The sequence below is a fragment of the Sparus aurata genome, chromosome 9 (assembly GCF_900880675.1).
Source record: "Sparus aurata chromosome 9, fSpaAur1.1, whole genome shotgun sequence".
NCBI classification, from domain to species: domain Eukaryota; kingdom Metazoa; phylum Chordata; class Actinopteri; order Spariformes; family Sparidae; genus Sparus; species Sparus aurata.
The window spans coordinates 4,136,991-4,159,137 of NC_044195.1; the positions used below are offsets into that span (position 1 = coordinate 4,136,991).

Below are 22,147 nucleotides of genomic sequence, written 5' to 3' on the forward strand. Positions count from 1 at the left end.
CTCGATCGGATTCCCTCTTGGCCTTTCGTTGGTCTTCGGTTCGAATTCTTTTTCTTTTCTTTGTCTCATTATCAGCCATGACAAAAGTTTTAGCTCGGTTAGCACTGGCTAGCGTAGCAACAAAACAGCTATGCCGTATCCTGAGTGTCGTCAGTTCCGGTCTGACTGCCGTAAATCGTTTCGTCAGTGGTCCGACCCGACCAAGGCCTTTCAGAGGTATAGAATTAGACTACTTAGAAAAAGCGTATCTTCTTGCTGATGGGCTCATTTGCTGTTGTAGGTAACAGAGACACATCAGCAGAAACCACAGACTTTTCTATATCCAGTTAAAAACTCCGTACAGGGGCTTTAAGGATGGTTGAAATAGATGATTATGTATTATTGGTGAGTGAATAGAAATACTCTAAATACCCAGACATCTTTTGAACTGATTTCCGATGCATAGTGATTGAGTTACAATTATATTATCCTTAATAATATTAACTAGTGGTGGTAGAGGTGCGCAAAGTAAGGCAGGGAGTAAGTGTGGGCTGCTTGTAACCTTTTTCAATCTGGAGCCATGCAGGGATCCTATCATTCTAGTTTTTTATCCACAGAGAGATGGCATTATAATTTGCAGACCAATAATATGTGCGCAAATTTGGAAGTGAAAGCCCACCTACACCTTTTGGTCTTTCCATAAATTATTTTCTTATGCCAGCTGATTTATTATTCCATATAAAGGAATAAAAATCATTTAACCTGTTCACACCCACCCATTTTCAGTAATTTCGCCTATTTAGCATACCCAAATGGAAAAGCTGATAACACAAGAACTACAAGTCCGAGATGGATGTATGATACGCTATTTGAAAGCTGACAACCTCTAGTTTCTGTGAATGTGTTTATTTAGCATGTACCATACACACAACCAAAATGACATCAGTTCAAACATGGCTCTAAAACATTTTTTTTGTCTTCGAAAATAATAGGTCATATTTGAATAACAATAACTAGGATGTGCTTTATGTAAGGCATATGGCAATATAGCACATACCTTCCTCATCTTGTCAACTACACCTGGGTGAAATTTTAGACTTCTAGGCTTACCCTTATGGGAGTTATGGAGGTTTTAGTTTGTGGTGTCACTGGCGTCCACAAACCTCTCCAAAACGTCTCCAAATGGCCAAATTGTGCCAAATGCTTTTACTCACTTCTGTGACACTGGAAACATTACTGAAGCATTTTGGTGACTATAAAACCTTTCTCCATGATTCAAAACATAATTTATTCACACATTCATTTGATGGGTGGTTGGAGGGGTTTCCACACGCTTCTAGGTGGCCATAGTGAGATATTGTCATGTGACAAGACACTACAGAATAGTTACCATTATACAAAAATGACAGACTATACTGAACTGAATTTCAAACAAGGATTCTATTATCTATCAATACACTATTACTGTATGTATAACTGTGCCAATATCAACAAAATATGAACAATGAATGATCTATATACACAAAACAGGGTTCTCCGTCTTAGTCCTTGATAGTCCTTGACTGGTGCTTGAATGGGGACATCGATCACCGCCCACTGTCCAGCTGTTTCCACTCTCCTTCGGGTTGTATCACCAGTGAATGCCTTGTGAATGGTGGAACACATGACAACCTCTCTAGTGTCCATCCATTTCACAAAAAGGAGTTCGCTGTCCCTGATCCACTTGATTGTCCCCCGAGGAGTGCCCCTGGTGAAGTCATTGATGGTGGTCTTGGGGAAACCAACCCGGTTTGTGCGGATGGTACCACAAGCCCCTGTCTTCTTCTTTAGCAGGTCCAGAAAAAGTTGGGAGCTTGTGTAAAAGTTATCAACATAAAGCTGATAACCTGTACCAAGGGAATCGAAGTCCATGAGGTACATGGCAGAGTCATAGCTCAGTCCCCTTCCAGCGCTAGGTGACTTCCCCTCATAAACAAAAAAATTCCACGTGTAGCCAGTGCCAGAATCTGCCAAAACAAACAGTTTGTATCCCCACTTAGTGGGCTTGTTCCTGATGTACTGCTTTATGGAGATTCTGGCCTTTGATGCAACCATCCTTTCATCAATTGCGATGTGTTGCTCTGGCTGGAAGTGGGCTTTGCAGGCTTTGACAATCTGGCTGTAAAGGGGCTTGATCTTGCCCAGGCGGTCATAAGCCGGTGTCCCCCTCTTAGCTGTATTCTCCTCATCTGCTGTGATGTCACTCCTGTGGAGAGCACGAGAAATCCTGAGGAATTTATTTCGGGACATCACAGAGGGCGGGAATGGAAGGCTATAGAGGCGGGACCCTTTCCAGTAATCTACCAGCGTAGGGCACTTGACCATCCCCGTGTATATTACCATGGCAAGGTAAGAAAAAATGTCATCTACGCCAATGTTATGCCAGACCTCTTTTTTCCCTTCATGCCTCTTTGCTCCATAGGCATTAGTGTTTGCCATCAAAGTCCCAAGCACTATGTCGGTGAAAAACATTCTGAAAAACTGCAGTGGACTGGTTGCCACTCTGGTCTCACTGGCATGAAGGCAACTTGAGCAGGCTCAACGTCGTCATCCCCCACATCATGCTACTGTTCTTCCTCTGTGTGGGAGCTAGGTGCTCTGGAGGATCCTCCTCTTCTGCCCCTCCCCCGGGCACGTCTGGCAGCACGGGAACGTCCAGCAGTTGGTGTAGAAGCTGCAGCGTCCCCTGAGCCAGAGGGGGCAGTGAAAGATGCAGCGGGGGAGGTAGCACTGGTGGATGCAGAGGAGGATCGTTGCCGCTTCTGCCGACCACCTTCAGCAGGAGATGGGGTTTGGCGTCTGAGTGTCCTACTTTGAGGCTCCCAATCCACGTCACTGTCAGACTGTGACCTACAAAACACAATGCAATGCACAAATGTTACCAAATATAATGAAAAAATATATAAATGGATTTCAATGGGGAATTATTTACATAGGAAACAAATAAACACGGATATGATATTATATATTACACAAAAACATCAGGGAAATAACTGTACATAAACAGAATAATTGAATTGGGGGAATATTCCCAGTGTCTGGTCAGTGAAAAAGATCTAGTTCAATGTGTTTACAAGCTTGATAAAAAAAAAATCTAAATAAAAGGGAATTAGAGGCTCAAAATGAATTACATTCATGGTTCTCCCCAGAACTTTTTAGTGTCTGTCCGGGGGGTGGGGGGGGGGGGGGGTTGCGCGAACGCTCGTCAACGTCAGTCCGGGGGGGGGGGGGAAGACACGGACAGACGGTCACCAACTCCGTCAGCCGGGGGACGGACGGACGCTCATCGCCGGGGGACGGACACTCGTCACCGTCACGCGCGGAGTATAGCGCCGCTGACCTAGCGGCATAGCGCCGCTGTTCCACCGTCTGGGGAGAACCCTGCTTAGGCGGGAGGCAAAAACGCTTGGGCGCCGCGCCTAAGCCGTATAATGGCAGGGAAAACCCTGACATTATAGAATAGGATTACAAGGATTACAGAACTTTAGTTGAGTAGTTGAGTAGGCTTAGCAAGGCTAATTAGGCCCTGGGGCGCTAGCATCATTTATGAAATGCTAATGTATACTGTACTGTTCACTGTAATCATAAAAAAAAAACCCACCCACTAACTTTCATTCCAATTTCACTCATGGCAAAATAAATAAATAAAACATGATCAAAGATAACGTTACTCACCGATCTAAGATGTCGTCAAGTCCCTGAGCGAACATCTCCTCTCTCTCAGAGTCATACTCACTGTCTTGACTCTCATCAGATGATGCTATAGTCCATTCCTGGTCATCTTCTCGGATATATTTGGATTTCTTCCTGGCTTTCGCCACTGTAAACTATGAAAATGCCTACGAAGAAATGTAAATGTTTGCTGCGTCTCTTCACCATGCGTCTACTGCGTAAAGTCCGCCCACAAGTCGCCAGACGCACGGAAACCCCTCGGCTCATAAATACCTGACCTGGGCACGCCTGCCCTCATTGGAAAGGTAAAATAATTGGCTAGAAGCCTGAGTGATTGACATGTCGATAGCCAATACGCTATTCCTATACTAAGGCAGCGAAAAACAGTAAACAAAGTCTATTGGTCCTTCAAACAGGCAGCGCTCGATCTACTTCAGGGGCTCTGCTGGGGTGAAAACTGAAAAGAAAAAGATGGGGACACTTTTATTTTGTAGCCAGCAAAGTGATGAAAACAAGCATACCCAACATCACCATACAGGAACTAGAAAACATTTCGGTGAGGCCGGTAAAGTATGGACTTTATTTGCCGGACAAAGTTGGCAGACAGTAAGCAAATGGACTTTACAGGACGATATTCACAAGCTGGAATAATTTTATGAAAAACCATTTTGATGCTTTTGATCAGTGGATTCTTACGGACAACTGGAATATAGATAATTGAGGAATGGACACATATTACGGCTTTATGGCCGCTTCAAAGGTAGGGAGTCGCCGTGTGTTTCTTGTGTCTCACGTTTACCATGCTGGTGAATATCAATGATTTATGGTTTGGTGCTGATGATTTCTGCAAAATCAACTGGATTAATGAATTGCGGAGATTCTCCCCTTTCTAATGACGTATAGTATGTCCATATTGATTAAAGTTGAAGCGGGATACGTCACTGCGCAGTGTAGACATACAGTCATTTATCTGAAATCGCCCGTCGGCGGGCGGGTGGGTGCAGAGAGGTTAAAGAAATGCCTTGAAAAAAGATTGTGGTATGAAAACAGGCAACGCCATATAGAAACTTTGGTACAATATTCATCTTTACAGAATTTGATCTCCCTATAAGAGATAGTGGCAAAATAGACCATCTTTTAATATCTTGTTTGCACTGTTCCAACAGAGGAATGAGGTTACTTTTAAATAGACTGTAATAGGATTTGGTGACTTTTACACCCAGATATGTAAAGGACTCGACAAACAACTTAAATGGCAGATTGGGATATTCTCTGGCATTACTACTAATGGGGAAGCATTCGCTTTTATTAAAATTTAGTTTATACCCAGATATCTTTCCAAATTCCTGCAAGATTCTAAGGATTTCAGGGGTAGTTGTGATGGGGTTGGTGACATATAGTAACAAATTGTCTGCATAAAGCGAGACACTCTGAGTTAGGCCACCACGTGAGATACCTTGTATACTATTATTGCATCTAAGAGGTTTGGCAAGGGGCTCTATAGCTAAAACGAAAAGCAACGGACTCACTGGATACCCTTGTTTCGTCCCTCTGTGAAGACGAAAGTACTCAGATGAGATACTGTTGTTATAAACTGAGGCAGTTGGATCTGTGTAAATGAGCTTGATAAGGTGAACAAAGTTAGGTCCAAAACCAAACCTGCCAAGTGTATGAAAAAGATGATCCCACTTGACCCGACTTTTTCAGCATCAAGCGATATTACTGCTTCCAGGGATGGAGCACTGGATTCAGTATAGATGATATTAAACATCGTCTCAGGTTAAAATATGGTTGTCTGCCCTGGATAAACCCAGTCTGGTCCTCCAAAATGATATGAGGGAGAACTGCCTCAAGCCGGAGTGCAATGGCCTTTGAGAACACTTTGCCATCACAGTTTGTCAAGCTGATTGGTCTGTAAGATGAGCAATCTCGAGGGTCCTTATTCTTCTTTAATAACAGTGTAATAGATGCCTGGCAGAGCTTGGTTGAAGAATGTTATTCTCCAGTGCTTCTGCATAGACTGAAAGAAGAAGAGGGGCAAGTTTATCTTTGAATCTTTTTTACCGGATTAAGTCTTTAGTACAGAGTGCCAAATTTCGATACCTGACAGCGTAGATGGAGAGTGAGATGTCTCCCAAATGCAGGGGCTGGTTGCAGAGGCTGGTTGCACTCAAAACCGACATACTGCTAAGTATTCTCAAACATTATGCTCTTTGGTAATGTCTGAAACCTAGTTATGAAACGAATAGGTTATGAATTGGATACTTTCTACGAGGGAATATTACAAAATGCTTTCTTTGATTCCCAAATTGATTTTGTATTAAAAAAAAAGAAGTTTTGACCGTTAGCTCTATGCTAACACATAATGGGGATTTGCATTTATACGCCAATGGAGGTTAGCCTTGGAACTGCCGTAGAAGTTTATTTACAAGCGATCCTCATATAGTTAACATAAAACAAAGTGTACTCACCTTTGCAGGCAGTATCTAATATGCTCTGGAGACAAACTTATAACTACTGACTTCACATTTTTAACTCAATATGCTAATGGTTAGCATACAGCTACCACTGGTGTAGACGTTGAGTGCCAGGAGAGACCTTTAAGTCTCTAAAGGCCCCCACACACCGCCCAGACTTAAACCAACAGCCAACTGCCTTTTTTTCCGACCACTCTGGTGCCTCTTGTCTGACCTGTTCGGCAGAAAAGTTGCATTGAACACACCGCTTTGACGTGCTGCCAGCTCCACAGTAGCGAATACGTTCCGCGCTGTAATAAGCGGGTGGCGCTACATGAAAACAGAAAATGAAAGCGCCCCTCCCACACACCGCCAATCAGAATGGTCATACAGCTAACACACAACCAATCGAGGAATCCGATGGCTCAGACGGCCAACAGCCAACATTCTCAGACTTTGATGCTGAATCGGCGTAGACAATGTCCGCGCGGCTCTGAAAGCTTCCAACGCAGCTGAACACAACATATTTGTTCCCGACCTCGTCCGAGTCTCCCCAAAGGCTTCAGACGTCCAACGGTTGGGCCAGTGTGTTCCTGCCTTAATGTTGTAATGTAATGTTCCCTAACAATTTGAATGTCCCCATCTCTTGAGGCCTGTGGAATGTGTTAGTGGGGGAAGGGAGGGTGCCATGTTGGGCTCTCGAGGATGGATTACGTCACCCTGAGCCCATGGCCCAAAGGAATGCTGAGCTGTCAAATGGTGAATGTTACTTCACAGGTCTGAAGTGGTATATATTTAATGAAAAATGAAAATGAATATGTTCCATGATCATTGTCTGAAATTAGTTTTCATTGGATTTTGCAAAGAAAATAAATCTAGATAAATAAATATAAAAAAATGGCCTCCATATAATGGAGTGAATTGTATGATTTGCCTCACCTATAAGAAAATCTTTAAATGAGATAGTAGTTCTTTGCTCATCTTTGGCTGAAGTGTGCTTTACACTGTGTGTCACAAACTATTTTCTAGAAGAGCTAAGCTCTCAACGCATTCACTTTTGATTCCATTAGTAAGGGAGGAGAGGGCAGTGCACAGAGGGAAGGGATGGAGGGAGGGACCAGATAAACCAAGAGGCGGAGGGAATGGGGGCAATGAGTTCAGTGTGAGTGTGGCACCCAGTCAGCAGTGAGCTCACTGCTCTGCTGTTTGATACAGGAGAAGGGCTTCATGCTGACATGCACTTGCCATTGTTGTCATAGCTACACAGTGAGTTGGTTCAATTGGAAACTGTTATTTGCCTTTAATATGCTCTTGTCTCTGCGAAGTACTAGTTTATTTTAGTTTAGTATTGTTTAGAGTATAGAGTTTATTGCTTTTCTTTTTTTCTTAAAAAAAACTATTAAAGTAATCAGCAAAAAAATAAGCTATATAAATAACATGAAATGGAGATAATAAATATGCATATTTATACAAAATGTAAAATAAAATGAAAATAAAATTGAACACCAACACACACACCATCAGCCGCAATATTAAAACGACCTGATTCATATCATGTGGGTTCCTCTTGTAAAGCCAAAACGGCTCTGACCTATCTAGGCATGGTCATAAGAACTTGGGTGTCCTTTGTCCACCAAAAGCGACCCCCAGAGGTTGGTGTCTGGCACCGGGACATTTGTAGGGGATCCTTTGGGGTCCTGTATAGTTGTGGTCTCATTTTTCTGTGATGGAATGAGTGGAACACACTACTTTGTCACAAATAACAATTATGTAGTATGTTTTGACCTGAATTCAACATGGTTCTTCTTCTAAAAATAAAAAAATGTGACCGACACAGAATGCTCAAAAATATACATAATACTAATTTTGGTGATGTAGAAAGTTGCATGAATCAAATCTTCTTTGAGATTTACACTGATCAGCCACAACGTTAAAACTACCGACATGTGAGCATTGATCATCTCATCACAGTTCAATGTTCTGCTGGGGAACCCTGGGTGTTGGCATTTATGTGAATGCCAATTGACACGAACCACCCATCCAAACACTGTTGTGGGCGAAGTACACCCCCTCATCACAACAACACTACCAAAGGACAGTGGCCCCCCAGCAAGACAGTGTGCCCTGACACACCGCAAACGCTGCTCAGGAACAGCTCGAGGAACACAATAAAGGGCCCAAGGTGTTGACTGGGCCTCCAAATTCCCCCGATCCCAATCTGATAGAGCATCTGTAAGACGTGCTGGAGCAGATCTGATCCATGGAGGCCCCACCCCCCAACAAACAGGACCCAGAGGATCTAAAATAAAATGCCCTGGTGCCAGACACCACAGGAAAACCCTCAGAAGTACAGGTCTTGACTTGGAATGGAATATCAAGTTGAGTCAGGGTCTAACATCTTATAATCAGTTGACCTTAAGGGTATGAACAGGATCAACAAAATCCAGGACTTAAGGACTGCCTTCTTCTCCATATAAAACAATAGGGCTACCTCCTGAGGTTGGTTTAAATTCAAGTAAGGGATGGATATACAAAACGAGACAGACCCTCTGCTTTGGAGAGGAGAACTACCTAGGATAGCTAGGTCCCTTTGAACCCAATTATTAAAGACAGCCCGTAGTATTGTTATCTTTATTCTGTTACAGACGTTTAAATGTTGTCCAGCTATGAGATTTTAAATTAAAAATATTCCGAAATACTTGACAGAATCCTTCACCTTCACATATATTTTGATGTATTTTAAATGCGGTTCTAATGTCCTTGATCGTAATTTTATGTATCCATCTGCAATGGAATGGAATTATCTAGAGGTTATCCAGAGGTTGCTAAGCACAAAGGATACCTGTGACTTGAAAGACAACAATGCCATCTAGTGGTGACTTGTGTCACTCACAGCATGTAGGAGCCCACATTGAATGAGATAACACTTTATTTATGTTTCCAGTGGGTGGCGCTATGGATATTATACTGTTTTTCATCAATTTCACACAGCTGTCAGAGGTCCAACAACTCTGTATTCGATATGTATTACCCCAAACACACCCGTGGTCCTGCATTCCAGCCGCTCTGCTGAGCTGTAATCAGAGCACTCTGTTTCTGTGCCTGCACCTTTAAATGCTAATGAGCTCCGTCTGTCAACGCGTACTTGGGGAGCTTTGGATGCTGTCACTCTGAGGAAGCCCGTTATGCTAACGGCATGCGCTAATGTTTACGGTGGATGTAACACTATGGCTCGCAGAGATTTTTTCGCTCAACCGAACCAGTTTGACCCAGAAGGAGAGGCTTCTGAAGAAGTACAGACTCTGCGGCTGCAGCACGACGTTTCAGAATGGTTAGTGTGGCTAAATAGTGTTAGTTTGTGTGTATGTGTTGTTACAGTTAATATCGTGTAGCTAATGGCTAACAGCTAGCGAAAGCTGTGTTTGTCTCAAACACAGTCTCCAAACTCTTGGACACTGTTCGCATAGTTTCTGTCTCCAGTCAGCACATGTTTCCAGACTTTCTACTGTGACAACCAAGCTCCATCGTAATATCATTAACATCACACTCGCTTCAAACGCCATTGTATAGCGGACCGAAGTGGAGCTAACTAGTTAGCCAGTTTCCAGCTGACTTCACCATACTCGTCAGCAACTGTAATCAAATCGCGGCGACAATTAAAGGTGGCTCGGGTGCAGTTGCTGCGTCTGGTATGGTTGAGACTGATCGTTTTACGAGGATCAGTGCCGAGGCAAAGCCAGCGTTGTACTGACACTCGTTACTGAAGCAGTCCGATGTAAAGTGGTTAGCACACACATACAAGCTAACACGAACCGCAGCCGGCACGTTGTCATTAAAAAGGAAACACAACCATGGTCTCTTCTGTTGTTCTGTAGCTGGGACAGAATATAGGCACTTATGTTGATTATTACGACCAACAACAGAGCAATTGCGTGTCTAGCTCTGAGCGACAACGTTGTGAAACACTGCTGTCTCTCTGCTGGACACACCGAACTTCACCGCGGGGATGAACGCGCCCATCTCTGACATCGCCTATCACCGCGCAGAGGAGGTCGGCCTATGATAACGACTCCTTTCGTTACATAACGAAAGGAGCAGAATCTGAACAGCCTGTAGGAGCGCCTTGTTACCAGTTAGTGGGCTGCAGAGACCATGCAGGAATCACTGGTTTTCCTCATTCTGGGAGTTGGCAGGCTCAGGGAGGACCAGCTTATATATGTTGAGAGCAGAGAAAACGTGTTTTTTATGATATGGGATCTTTAAATAACACAAAACACAGCTGTGGTTAACAGTCAGTATGTCAAGCCATCATGCTGTTTAGCATGCTTTGCCTATGCTAATGTTATGTTGGACATTGTACTGCGTATTCCAACGCTAATAATATATGGGTGATTCTCTGTAACGGGTGCCTTTTGGGTTCTCTGAGTTTTGAAAAAAGACCATAAATTATTGTACTTCTGAACATTGCATCTGATAAAGGAGTATTTGAACCTCTGGTAAAATACTGTTTCCCACCTTAGACATGGAATGCCAAACATTACTAGGAATTTCTTTGTCATGTTAGCCATTTTTAATTCAACCCCGTAACAGACAATGTGATCTCTGTGTGAATACAATTTCAAAACATATTCAAACTAATTCTTGGAGATCCTTGGTAATCATCTGTCCCTTGTTTTAAGAATATATTGTAAGTACATTTCATTTTATTCTTAGTAATACTAATTTGAATGTCAAGTAGGATATGATACCTTCATGTAAATACAGCCTCCATATATAATGAAAATATGCAATGACATTAAGATTAGATTAGACCTTTATATATTTTCTTGTTGTCCTCTACAGTTTACACACAGTTCAACAAAGATTTCTCAAATATTTATTTTTAATATCCAAAAATGTATGAACATTTGTCACATAACAGGGTTGAACTCACTGTAACAGGGTTGAACTCACTGTAACAGGGTTGAATAGAATAACAGGGTTGACGTTTCATCAACTTTTCAATACTATTTGAATTAATTTACCAGCAAAATAAATGTCAACATTTTATCAAAATTATATTGACTCTAATTAATTCATTGCAACAAACAAGATGAGACAAACCTGTAATTTAGTATTTCATATCTAACATTGAAATCATTGAATCATAAAACATTTAATTTACCATGAAAATCACTGACGTTAAAACTATTTTATCACATTTAAACTGACTTCATTGTAACAAAAAAGAAGAAACAAACATGTCATTGGGTATTTTATATGAAATCACTGAATCATAAAACATTCAATTGAACATTAAAATCATTGACAAGAACTATTTCATAATGTTTTATAATAATTTCATTCCATACACACTTAACAGACAGCAGTCCTGTAGTTTTTTTCTATTTTAGTAGTATCAGTTCAGATTGTCTTTGCTGTTGATCCTTAATCTTCGCATCCTTTTTAGTCTGACAGTCGATCCCAAATCTCTTTCTGAATTTGCATGTGGCATGCATCACGTCCTGTCACGGGCTGAGGAGGTGGGATGAGCTCTAGCACATCATCCAGTGGATAACACAGCACATCCTCTTGTAGAGGCCAAAAGAATCTGTTTTTGGTTAATCCGGCATGGTGCATACATTTCATTTGAACATCGGTGTCATCTAAGGCAATAATTATCCCTGGATACAATGTTTTATCATATGATTGATTTGTTTACTCCCCGTGGCTGCTGCTTTCTGCCTTGATGCTGCCACTTTCTGCCCTGTGGCTGGCACTTTTTCAATAAAGCTAAAATGGTGTGTGTTCCAGCATTCACATTCCAGCTTACCGATGGTGGAGCACATACAGTTCACTTCTCGCAATGTTATCTCCCCACGAGCGAGTGTTACCACCTGATGGGTGCTCATGGTTCCTGGGACTGGTGGTATTGTGGACGGCATCCTTTCCAATGCCTGCTCAATAGCTTCACCTTCAACAAAATATAATTTGATTGAAGTGTCTGTCTCCGAAAGGGCCTTGAAGAGCTCATAAGCATTGGTGATGTCTTGGCCATGGCAAATGAGCCTGTCTGCTGACCTCTTCAAAGCAGCTCCTACACCATCTGGTGCTCCTTTTCCATGACTGGACTCGAAAAAGTTCCAGCTCCCTCTCAGACCTCTCTTCTCTAGTTCTGTGCTAAAAAGGAAAAAGTTTCCTTTTTGTTTATATTGGGTACAGGGCCCATTGCTAAAAAAATGCACAACAGACACTTCAGGATTGCTGGTCTGCACATGGTCCAGTACAGGTTTGAGATGTTCCCATATCACAGCAGGACTCTTGTGCCTAGATGGTGAGATGGAGGTGAAGCAGGTCGGCTCTTTGTTTCCACCAAAATAAATAACACCAGTGTGCAGTGTGGCTTGTTGGTGGTTTGAACCATAGTATGTTGACTGGATTCCTTTATGGTATTTACAAGAGAAGTTTTCTGAGAAATCAATGTGAATCAGGCATTCATCATTGGCCATGTTGTTGTGCAGTGCACGGGAGTAGGCGTACTGTTGCCGTATGTTGAAGAGGTGACGTTTGAATTTCATCATGTGTCTGTGGAACCTTTCAACATGTTCCTCTTGGCTACTCTCCACCTTTTGTTTTCACTGTTATTTTTGTGACTGAGGTCTCTTTATGAGCTCTTTCTTCTGTGGCCCACTGCAGATAAGTTTCTCTCTGTGCACCTTCATATTTGTTTGAGAGGGGAACTGTGGTGTTTTTGCAGTCCTCACACTCTCTATACATGCAGGCTTTGCTGCCAGTGTCACAGGACACATGTTCTATGAGGCTTTCTAAATTTGAAGTTTCAATGACCTTAACCTGATGTAGCTTTTCTGCCAGGAAGCCCAGATTTTCGTGAAGCTTGCACTGGCAACTATCACGATCTGCAAGGGAGGGGTGGACAACCCAAAAGGGTCTCAGCCGGCAAAATGCAGAGTATGAAATGTTGCTCGTGTTATTCTCAGCCAGAAATTTCAGATGAAGGTTTAGCATTGTGTCCACAATGAACCGTTTTTGCATTTTTGTTTTCTTTCTTGTGATTGTCTGTTTTTTACCCGTGGTCATGCAGCTAATGTCATCCCTTGTGAAGAAGGTCTTCACTTTGCTCTTGATCAACTTATCGGCATACCTGTTGTGTGAGCTTCTTGTGCAGTTGCCCAGGTCTACATTTTGGAGAGTCCAGCGTTTCTTTGAGAAGCCTAAGACTTTTTCTGACCACCCCTGCATCTTGTATTTTTTCACTATCTTCCCCACAACAACCTGAGCTATGGATTTTTAATTTTTTTTCATTACTGGCATTTTGGTACTTTCTTCTTATGTTTGCAATGAGGACCTCATGGTGAAGCAAAGTCTTCCTGACTCTATTGTTCACAGTACAATTCTTCAGTAGATGGCCCACTTTGGATCTGGGAGAGTCCTGACTTTTACTCACTCGCTGGAGTCTCTTCTTGTATTTCTCTTTCTGCTTTTTTTGATGGTGCAGTTCCTTTTTGAGCTTTTCTATTTCTTTTGTGAGTTTATCTTGAGCTTTTCTCATTTGTTTCTTGCCTGCTGAATGCCTACAATAAAACCATACATAGAACATTGACGTTTAGTTTTACAGATTAGTGCTTAAATATGACTACAATTATAGTAAGGGTACAATAATTGACCACCGTGTGTGTGTGTGTGTTTGTGTGTGTGTGTGTGTGTGTGGTTAAAACATTAAGGTCTGTGTGTGCCAGTCTTAATTCTACTTTACCCTCCTGCTGTCTTCCTGGGTCAAATTGACCCTCTTTTCACTCTTCCTTCGTCCTTTCCTTCTTTCCTTCCTTCTGTCCGAATTTCAGTGTTGTGTTTTCAAGGTCTGAAAAGTGCTTGGATTTTAGTTTAAGTGCTTGAATGTGCTTGACATTATGACTCTGTGTCTTGGCAACATTGGGATCAGACTGGATAGTTTTATTATTACAAGGAAATATAAAATAAGTGTGTGTGTGTGTATCATCACACATGCAGCCTGGTAGCAATAGAGAAGGATGGCTGAGGAGAAAGTGAATTTGATGCAATTTCGACTGATAAATTCAATGTTCAATATTAATAAACTTTGATGAATAAGCGAAAATCTTATAAAAGTTTATGTCAAAAAAGAAAATTACAGGGTGCCCTCAGGTCTCTCTTTGTCCCAGTGCAAGTGTACCTGAAGAACGCCAAGTGGCTTCCTTTTTTTTGGGATAAAACTTTGTGTTCTCCTTTAATTTCTAAAGTTTTTGCTATCATGAAACATCATTTTAGATGTTTACAGCATAATACAATGTACATAATTGTGATAAAAAGTAAAAAAAATAAATAATCATGAGTATATATATTCCTGTAGATATGTATTTTACCCCAGCGATAAGGTGCTGGAAAAATTTGTAAATGACCCTTAAAAGTGCTTGAAAAGTGCTTGAATTTGACCTTGAAAAATGTGTACGAACCCTGTAGGTCATTAATTGACTTCTTTTTCCCTGTTGCAGTATGTCTTTGCCACCTGCCACGCTCTTTCCTGAGATATTCTTCTCTGTGAATCTGCATTTCTTCTCGCCCTGTACTCTTTGCCTCTCTGCATTTGATTTTGCCATCTAAAAATAATGAACATGGAATAACATTAAGAAAATATTTGTTTCTTTCAGACAGTTGCATGTAACTCTTAAACTCAAATGACTTGTTAGAGCCCTAAGCCCTTTTTTTAAAGTACACCCAAATTGAAATTAGCGCTGTTACAAAAGTATAGTACAAATGCCACCTACCAGATAGTGGTGCCAGTAATGTTTCAGTGAGGTTGTAGATGTGATTTAACCCAATAAAATTATATATGGCATGCCCATATTGATAAATACTGAATAACATTCATAAAGGGTGGGCAGGGTTGGGGGAGGTGCCTGGGTGGAGTGGGGGGGTGGTATTGGAGGGTGTCTCCTGCCCCCACCAGTAGCGTTCAACAACTGGTCAACTTTCAACCCCATAACAAGGATTCAACCCCGTAAAAATGCTTTTTGTTAAGGGGTTGAATGTTACGGGGTTGAAGATTCTAGCTAAAAGTAGCCATAGCTCCCATGTTAGCAAACATGTTAGCACCACTTGGCATTAGGAAAACATGAAATTGATATACTTTTCCACTCAATTGTTTGATTCTTCCTAAACAATGTTTAAATATCATTTATCTTTGGTCACTGGGGACATGCATTTTTGTCTGCCATCTGATACTCAGCGACCCATAAAAATGTGAATAATGTATTTTTTTCAAATATTTTCTTGTGTTTATATGCAAATACACATGTTTTTTTCTGTTTCTTGGTTAAAATGCATTTTATTGGTAACTTTATTTTTAAATCTTTGAGTTAAACCTCTGGGACACAAAAGGCACCAGTTACAGAGAATCACCCAGCTTTTCAGCCTTTTCAGACATTCTTTAATACCGACAGGAGGAACAGCCCACCAAATCACAGGAAAAACTGAAACGGAAGCGGTAAGCCCGACGGCGGCGTGTGTCGAAGGCAGCACGCCCCGACGCACACGGACTGCGAGGGCCCGTTCATCACTGCTTGCAGTTTTAATTATTATTAGGGCCCGAGCAGGGAACCTGCGAGGTCCCTATTGTAATCGTAATGATTATTAGGGCCCGAACAGGGAACCTGCAAGGACCCTATTGTTTTTCAAAGGATTACTATTTTTCTTCTCACAAAATGATCGCATATTTCACTGCCTGAACATACCCCAAAACTCACCAAACTTGGAATATAAGTCACACCTGGCGAAAAATTGTATAATCTATTGTCATCCTGAATTTCCACCCCTAGGTGGCGCTGTTATTAAGGAGAGTGTGTTTTGGCTAATAACTCCCATATACTTTGTCGCACATTCAAAAACCTTATATCCACGCGTTAAGTGAATTGTGCTGAATCTCGTGGTATAGGCCACGCCCATTTCCGCCTACCTTTTTTTTCACTATGTCGCAAAATGTCGAAAACCTACTTTTTCGAACTCCTCCCAGGCGATTTCACCGATTTGCACGAAACTTGGCACACAGCATCTGTGGACCCTCCTGACAAAAAGTTATTAAAAGAATTTTGATAGGCCACACAATACTCAAGTTATTAAATAACAACTTCCTGCAGATTTGGTTACAAACAGGAAGTGTTGCATATCTCCACATTGGTGTGGCCTAATGACATGAAACTCAGGATACTACTTCCCCATGAGCCCCTGAGGCCCTGTGCAAAATTTTAGGCAATGACCACAAGGTGGCGCTCTTTAAATGGATGTACGTTATATCTCCACAACGGTTCATCGGATTAAGACGAAACTTAGTAGATTTATTGTCAGTGCCCTCCTGAGGACATCTGACGAAGGGTTTACTGATCCGCCACTAGGTGGCGCTCTGGTGTCAGTTTAATTGTATATTTGGCCCTGTGCCCACACCATAACACTTATGGAAATGAAATTCATAGAGGTGCTTTAGAATGGCCCCTGTGAACCACACACCAAAAATGACCAGCAGTTGGCGCTATTTTCAACGCAAAAGCCTTTTTCGCTCATAACTCCCACTTAATATGTTGCACATTATTAATCCTCATATCTATGTATTCCCTGAATTTAGCTGAATTGTTTGATGTAGGCCACGCCCACTTTTGCAGTAACTTACCATTCGCAAAATCGCGACAAATGAAAAACGTACTTTTTTCTCCGGCTAAAAGTGGTGCTGCAGGCTAAACCGTGCAAGGGAAGGCGGTGCAATTTGGAGAGTTGGTCCAGACTCCTGCGAATATCTCAGACACAAAAAACTACATATATCCGCCTGCAGGGGGCGCTATAACCTAGGCCAACACATTTTTGCCTTTAACCCCCAAACCGTATGTTGTACATTAAAAAACCCAGATTCCCTGAATGGAGCTGAATCACTTTGCGATTGGCCACGCCAACTTCCGGTTAGAACGTTTTTTCGCAAAATCGCAAAAACTCCTCCTTGGGATTTTGTCCAATCTGCGTGAAACTTGGCACATACACTCTTCAGCTGCATCTGATCTAAAGTTATCAAAAGAATTTTGCTCGGTCAGAAAATGCACAAATTATTCACGAACAAATTTCTGTAGCTAGCTATAAAAATGTAAACTGTTTGATATCTCGGTCAAACTGAATGCTGTGAACACAAAATTTGAGATCCTTGGTTGCCATGACACTGGGAAGGGATGAGCCCAATTTGGCGAATTTTGGCCACTAGGGGGCGCTAAAAATATGGGAAGTTTATATCTCTTGAACAGCTACACCGATTTTTACGAAATTTGGTCGGTATGATGTAGGGCCAATCCTGAGGCCATATCTTGAAGGTGGTCATGACTGCTCAATGTGGGCGTGGCATATTACAACATAAACAACAAACATTAATTTCAGCCAAACTATTATGCTGAGAGCTTTGAAATTTATATGGTACAGATAGAAATTTGGTCGGTATGATATAGGGCCAATCCTGAGGCCATATCTTGAAGGTGGACATTACTGGTCAATGTGGGCGGGGCTTAGTACAACAAATCCAAATCGGCACACATTCATCTTTTGCACTTCCAGTGCACTTCCCATTACAGCGAATACCACGGCTCAGACGTTGGCCTGTGTCCTCACTTTTGCCCCGAGCCCGTCATCCTTTGGGGCCAACTTCCGTGGGCTCTGCGGTGCGCGGGGTCCGAGTCATGCGAGGGGGCTTGGCCCCCGTTCATAACTGCTTGCAGTTCTAGTTATTATTGCTATTTGTATAATTTCTACAAGTCAGCGTTTAATTTGAGTGACTGAAATCCTCGTCATCCTATTCAAACGCTGCAACAGGCGACTCATCGAACCGGGGTGAAGTTAGTTTCAGGTTGGATATTCGGCGGATGTTCACTCGGGTCCAGCCACGACTTTACTGAGGTTCGCCCAGTGTGAGCAGCAGGAGGACGGGTAGCTCACCTCCCAGAGCCTCGCGCTGAATCGCTGGAAACTGATTTAGGGACCGTCATGAAATTACTTAAAATAAATATATTAATACAAAATAATTGCAGTTTTTTTCAATATCTTCCATGTCATGTGACCCAGTGACTCCAAACCAGCAGCAGATTGTATTAGTAAACTGGACGAATGAGACACAGCTCTTTCTATTGTACTTTAGTGCTTCCTCTATATGCAGGAATAATTATTTTTTTCTCAAAAACTTCTATGTCATATAGCCCACTGACTTCTGAAACAGATTCTAAACATAAAAAATATATAATGATAAAGAAAATAATGGTAAAAAAAATTCTGTAATGTTTAAGAGGTTAACATATTTTCAAGCAGCAATGTCAACTTCTACACTATTTTATCTCATGTTTTCAAAAATCTCACCAGTAGTCACCATTTAAAGGGTTATTTTTCAAAATTTTCTTTCGGGGGGGCATGCCCCCGGATCCCCCTAATGTTGCTGGTTACCTGCTACAAAAAAAAAATAGGGGCAACACTGTGTTATAAGAATTTTGGACGTGTGGGCCGAACAATTTTTATCTTGGCTGAAGCCAACAACGGGACGAAAACAATGTATTTTCCTGCTTTTTTTGCCCTTTACCAATCGCACCTATGGGTTAACTAGCATGTTATATAGATGAAGGTAAGCCAGCGTGGGGAGTGGGAGCATAAATGAGTTCATGTGAAATATAAATGCTTATCATTTTGAAATGCAGGCAGAGTTTTGTAGATGTGTTGCTAATAATTATTTTTTTTGCACATGACGCCTTGAAAATGGCAATCGCAAAACCAGACCCACTCTCTCCAGGCGTCCAACCCGATCCGCACCCGTATCCGACACAGTACATTATTTTTCAAATTGTGCGGGTCACCTGAACCCGTGCAGCACTCTGACTTGGATAACTCCTCTCTTGAAACAAATAATAAAAATAGTATTTCTGTACAATAGTATATATGAATCTTCATTCCAAGCCCATGCAGGGGAGTTCATGATGCTGTGTGAGAGCATTATAACCAGAGAAAAAACATGAAATAACTGAAGTAGCCTATGACATAAGTATAAATATTATGTATGTATATTATACAGTATGATGACCTGTTATGATGCCATAATTGCCATTAAATGGGGTGAAGGGCTCATGGGCACAAATGTTGAAATTTCCCAATTTACGGTTTGTGGTATTAATACTAAATATTCCACTTTTCTCAAGATGTAAGCAGCTGAGCTGTAATTTTTCTGAACTTATTGGATTTTTAAGATGAAGTAAAAGAAAAAAAATCCTTCACTTGAAGACAATATCATTGCAGTATTATGTTATATTTTTCTCTCTGTTAGGGGCCAGATGTACTGAAAGTGTCTGATGTGTGCGTTTTTGAAGTATACACATTACTTAAAATGACTAAACATGCATTAAAAGCATCATAAGGCATGTCAAACTGCCATGACACATTAAATTCAACCTTGTTTTTATTTTGGAGCATCAAATCAGGACGAGCTGAAAGAGAGCTGAATAAACATGAGGGGGGGGGAGAGAGATCACAGCTGAGGTGTTGCGGAGCGCTGTGACTTGTGTGGAAACACTGCTGTGAGATCTCTCATCAGTAATGACCAAACTCAGCTATTGTGAAATACTTATCCCAGTTCCATAACACTCAAGTAAATCTAGCAATTTTCTGTTGAGAGTGTGCAGAGGCAGGAGAAGAAAGAGTCAGATCAACAGAGGTGGGGTTTTCGTTTGACATAATGCATGTGTTGGGGGATTTTTGGGCACAACTGAGGACACTATGAAGGAATATGAGTTCTACATATAAAGAGCAACTTTTACCCAAAATGTTGTGCTGATTCTGTGGTGTTGGCATTTAAGATCTGACGCCTGCAGTGTGCCATAGGAGAGACGTCAGTCAATGTGAGTTATTGCTTTCAGTTTGTATGGGTCTTTACTGTGTCACCCACCTTTAATTAAGACTTGATATTGTTATTGTTATATTGCAAAACAGGTAGGCCCCATTAACTCTTGTATTCCGGACCACACATGTACATCTGTTAGCCTGTAAACAGATCTGATTGGGTGCGTCTTACAGTTCATATGCAGTGCTAATGTGTGTTGGCCCTACTTTAGCTCTGACGTTGGTGGTAATGCACCTGTAGCTCTGTTTTAATTACAAAAACAACAGAAAAGGACAAACATAATATCAACAACTTTCCATCAGTTAACACAACTGCAGAAATACAGTAATATAAAAGAGTATTTTTTTTTTCAAATGAACTTAAGTATTACAGGTTTTAAGCTAAACGGGTACAAATAATGATTTAATCCAACCAATCAGAGTAGCATTGCTGCTACGTCTCACATGTACCTACCTCTCCTGGTAGCTGGAGAATATTTGTGAGGTGCTGCCAGCAAGCCATTTGTGACAGAGGGCATAGATGGACCCTGTGCCACAGAACTGTTTCAGAATCTTCTTAACTTTTGTAGACTTCATGCTATGTAGCCAGCCAGTCACAGTAACTATAGTAACAGCATAAGAAGACACGCTATTAAAGTCAGCAATTCATTCAGTATGTCATTTGCAAAGCGACAGTCGGTTTGTACCAAACACATTTTCTGTCGTCCCTGACAGGACGCCGTTAGCCCTGAGCCCTACATTGAGCAACACCATTTTGGCAGCGTCCAGAGTAACTTTCTTGTATGTTTATCTGATCAGCTCAGCTGATTGGCCTTTATAGAGACCGCTGATCAAGCAGTTTCTACCACTGCACAGTATACACTGTCATATCGCCCAACCCTAGTCATACCTAAATCACAATATTATCAATGTTGTTATTGAGTCATGTTGTGATGCTTGAGTTTGCACTATTGCACATCTCTGGTGGAAGCTTGTGAAACTACTACTGATTCCTGCTGATTGAAAGGCAGCTGATTTGGTGGTTAGAATAGTGAGTCATGGGGATGTCATTACTATAATTGTTTTCAGATTTCCTATTGGTCTTAATCCAAATATTTTTATGAATTTCTGTTTATTAAACATAATCTGTTTCTGTGTTTATTTTTCAGTGCAATCAAGGCGTTCCAGGAGGTGCTTTACATTGACCCCAGTTTTTCAAGAGCTAAAGAGATTCATCTGAGACTGGGACTCATGTTTAAAGTCAACACTGACTACGAGTCAAGTTTAAAGGTAAATCTAAATTATGTTTATTTTGCTATTGTCATGGTTGGGTTGGATGTTATATTCATCTCCACATCTTGCAACTTTTCAAGGCAATTTTTGCAGTGTTTTTTAGTTTAAATTGCAATGGCAGAAGTGCAGTAATCTATTCTTTGCAGTTATACATTGATCATAAATAATTTGCAACTGTACTGCTCCGTTAGAATAATATATTTAGATTGAATTGTGTAATTGTCTAATAATTTAGAGAGAATGGGAAACGAGGTTGCAATGTAGATTTGTAAATTGATGAGTAAAAAAATTGTGATACCTTCCTGAAATAAGCACCGTCACATTTTTACTTTACACAAAAAAGTAAAAGGATTGCAAAATATAATTTCCTGTGGGTTAGGGTTAGTTTTAAGTGCAGTAACATGCTGTAATTGAGAACAGATACAGAAAGAAGTGCATTTGTTTTATCTATTTGTGTTTGTTTAAGATCATATTTCATAGTTAATACTGCAGACTGAGTTTTACAAAATCTAAAATTGTCCTGCCAACACAGAATGAAGCATGGAACTAGGTGAATCTATAAACAAACTGTTAATTGAGTGATAACAACATTGATGCAGATGTCTCCTGACATCTTTGAGCCATAGACCTCCAGAACACAAGCAATACTGAAGGGCTTTCTGACTGGAGCCTATGGATCTCCTGTCCTGGTTTCCTTCAGGGACAGACTGTTACTTGATCTTGGGTTTTTGTCTCACTCTAGACATTCTGTCACTGGAGTTTTCATGATGCATTTCAGTGCATTAGCGGAGCGTTGTTTTAAATTTACACTTAAATGG

At 41.3% G+C, this 22,147-nt stretch overlaps 2 protein-coding genes across 3 annotated transcripts in view; one reads left to right on the forward strand and one right to left on the reverse strand.

The window, feature by feature from the left end:
- Positions 1–22,147, forward strand: part of kdm6a (lysine (K)-specific demethylase 6A) — a 102,402-nt gene that overhangs the window by 37,589 nt on the left and 42,666 nt on the right. For both annotated transcript variants that reach the window (XM_030428330.1, XM_030428331.1), the window contains exon 6: positions 21,206–21,326. In XM_030428330.1, the coding sequence (XP_030284190.1) occupies positions 21,206–21,326 (121 nt within the window). The remainder of the gene's footprint in view (positions 1–21,205; positions 21,327–22,147) is intronic.
- LOC115588059 (piggyBac transposable element-derived protein 4-like) lies at positions 1,419–3,713 on the reverse strand. Its single transcript, XM_030428337.1, has 2 exons — positions 3,694–3,713; positions 1,419–2,868 (listed from the first exon to the last, which is right to left on the reverse strand). The coding sequence occupies exon 2, from the start codon at positions 2,488–2,490 to the stop codon at positions 1,441–1,443; it is 1,050 nt and encodes a 349-aa protein (XP_030284197.1). The 5' UTR covers positions 2,491–2,868; positions 3,694–3,713; the 3' UTR covers positions 1,419–1,440.

Excerpts from the sequence above, each read along its gene's own strand:
- LOC115588059 (XM_030428337.1), bottom strand. The coding sequence starts at position 2,490 with ATGTTTTTCACCGACATAGTGCTTGGGACTTTGATGGCAAACACTAAT.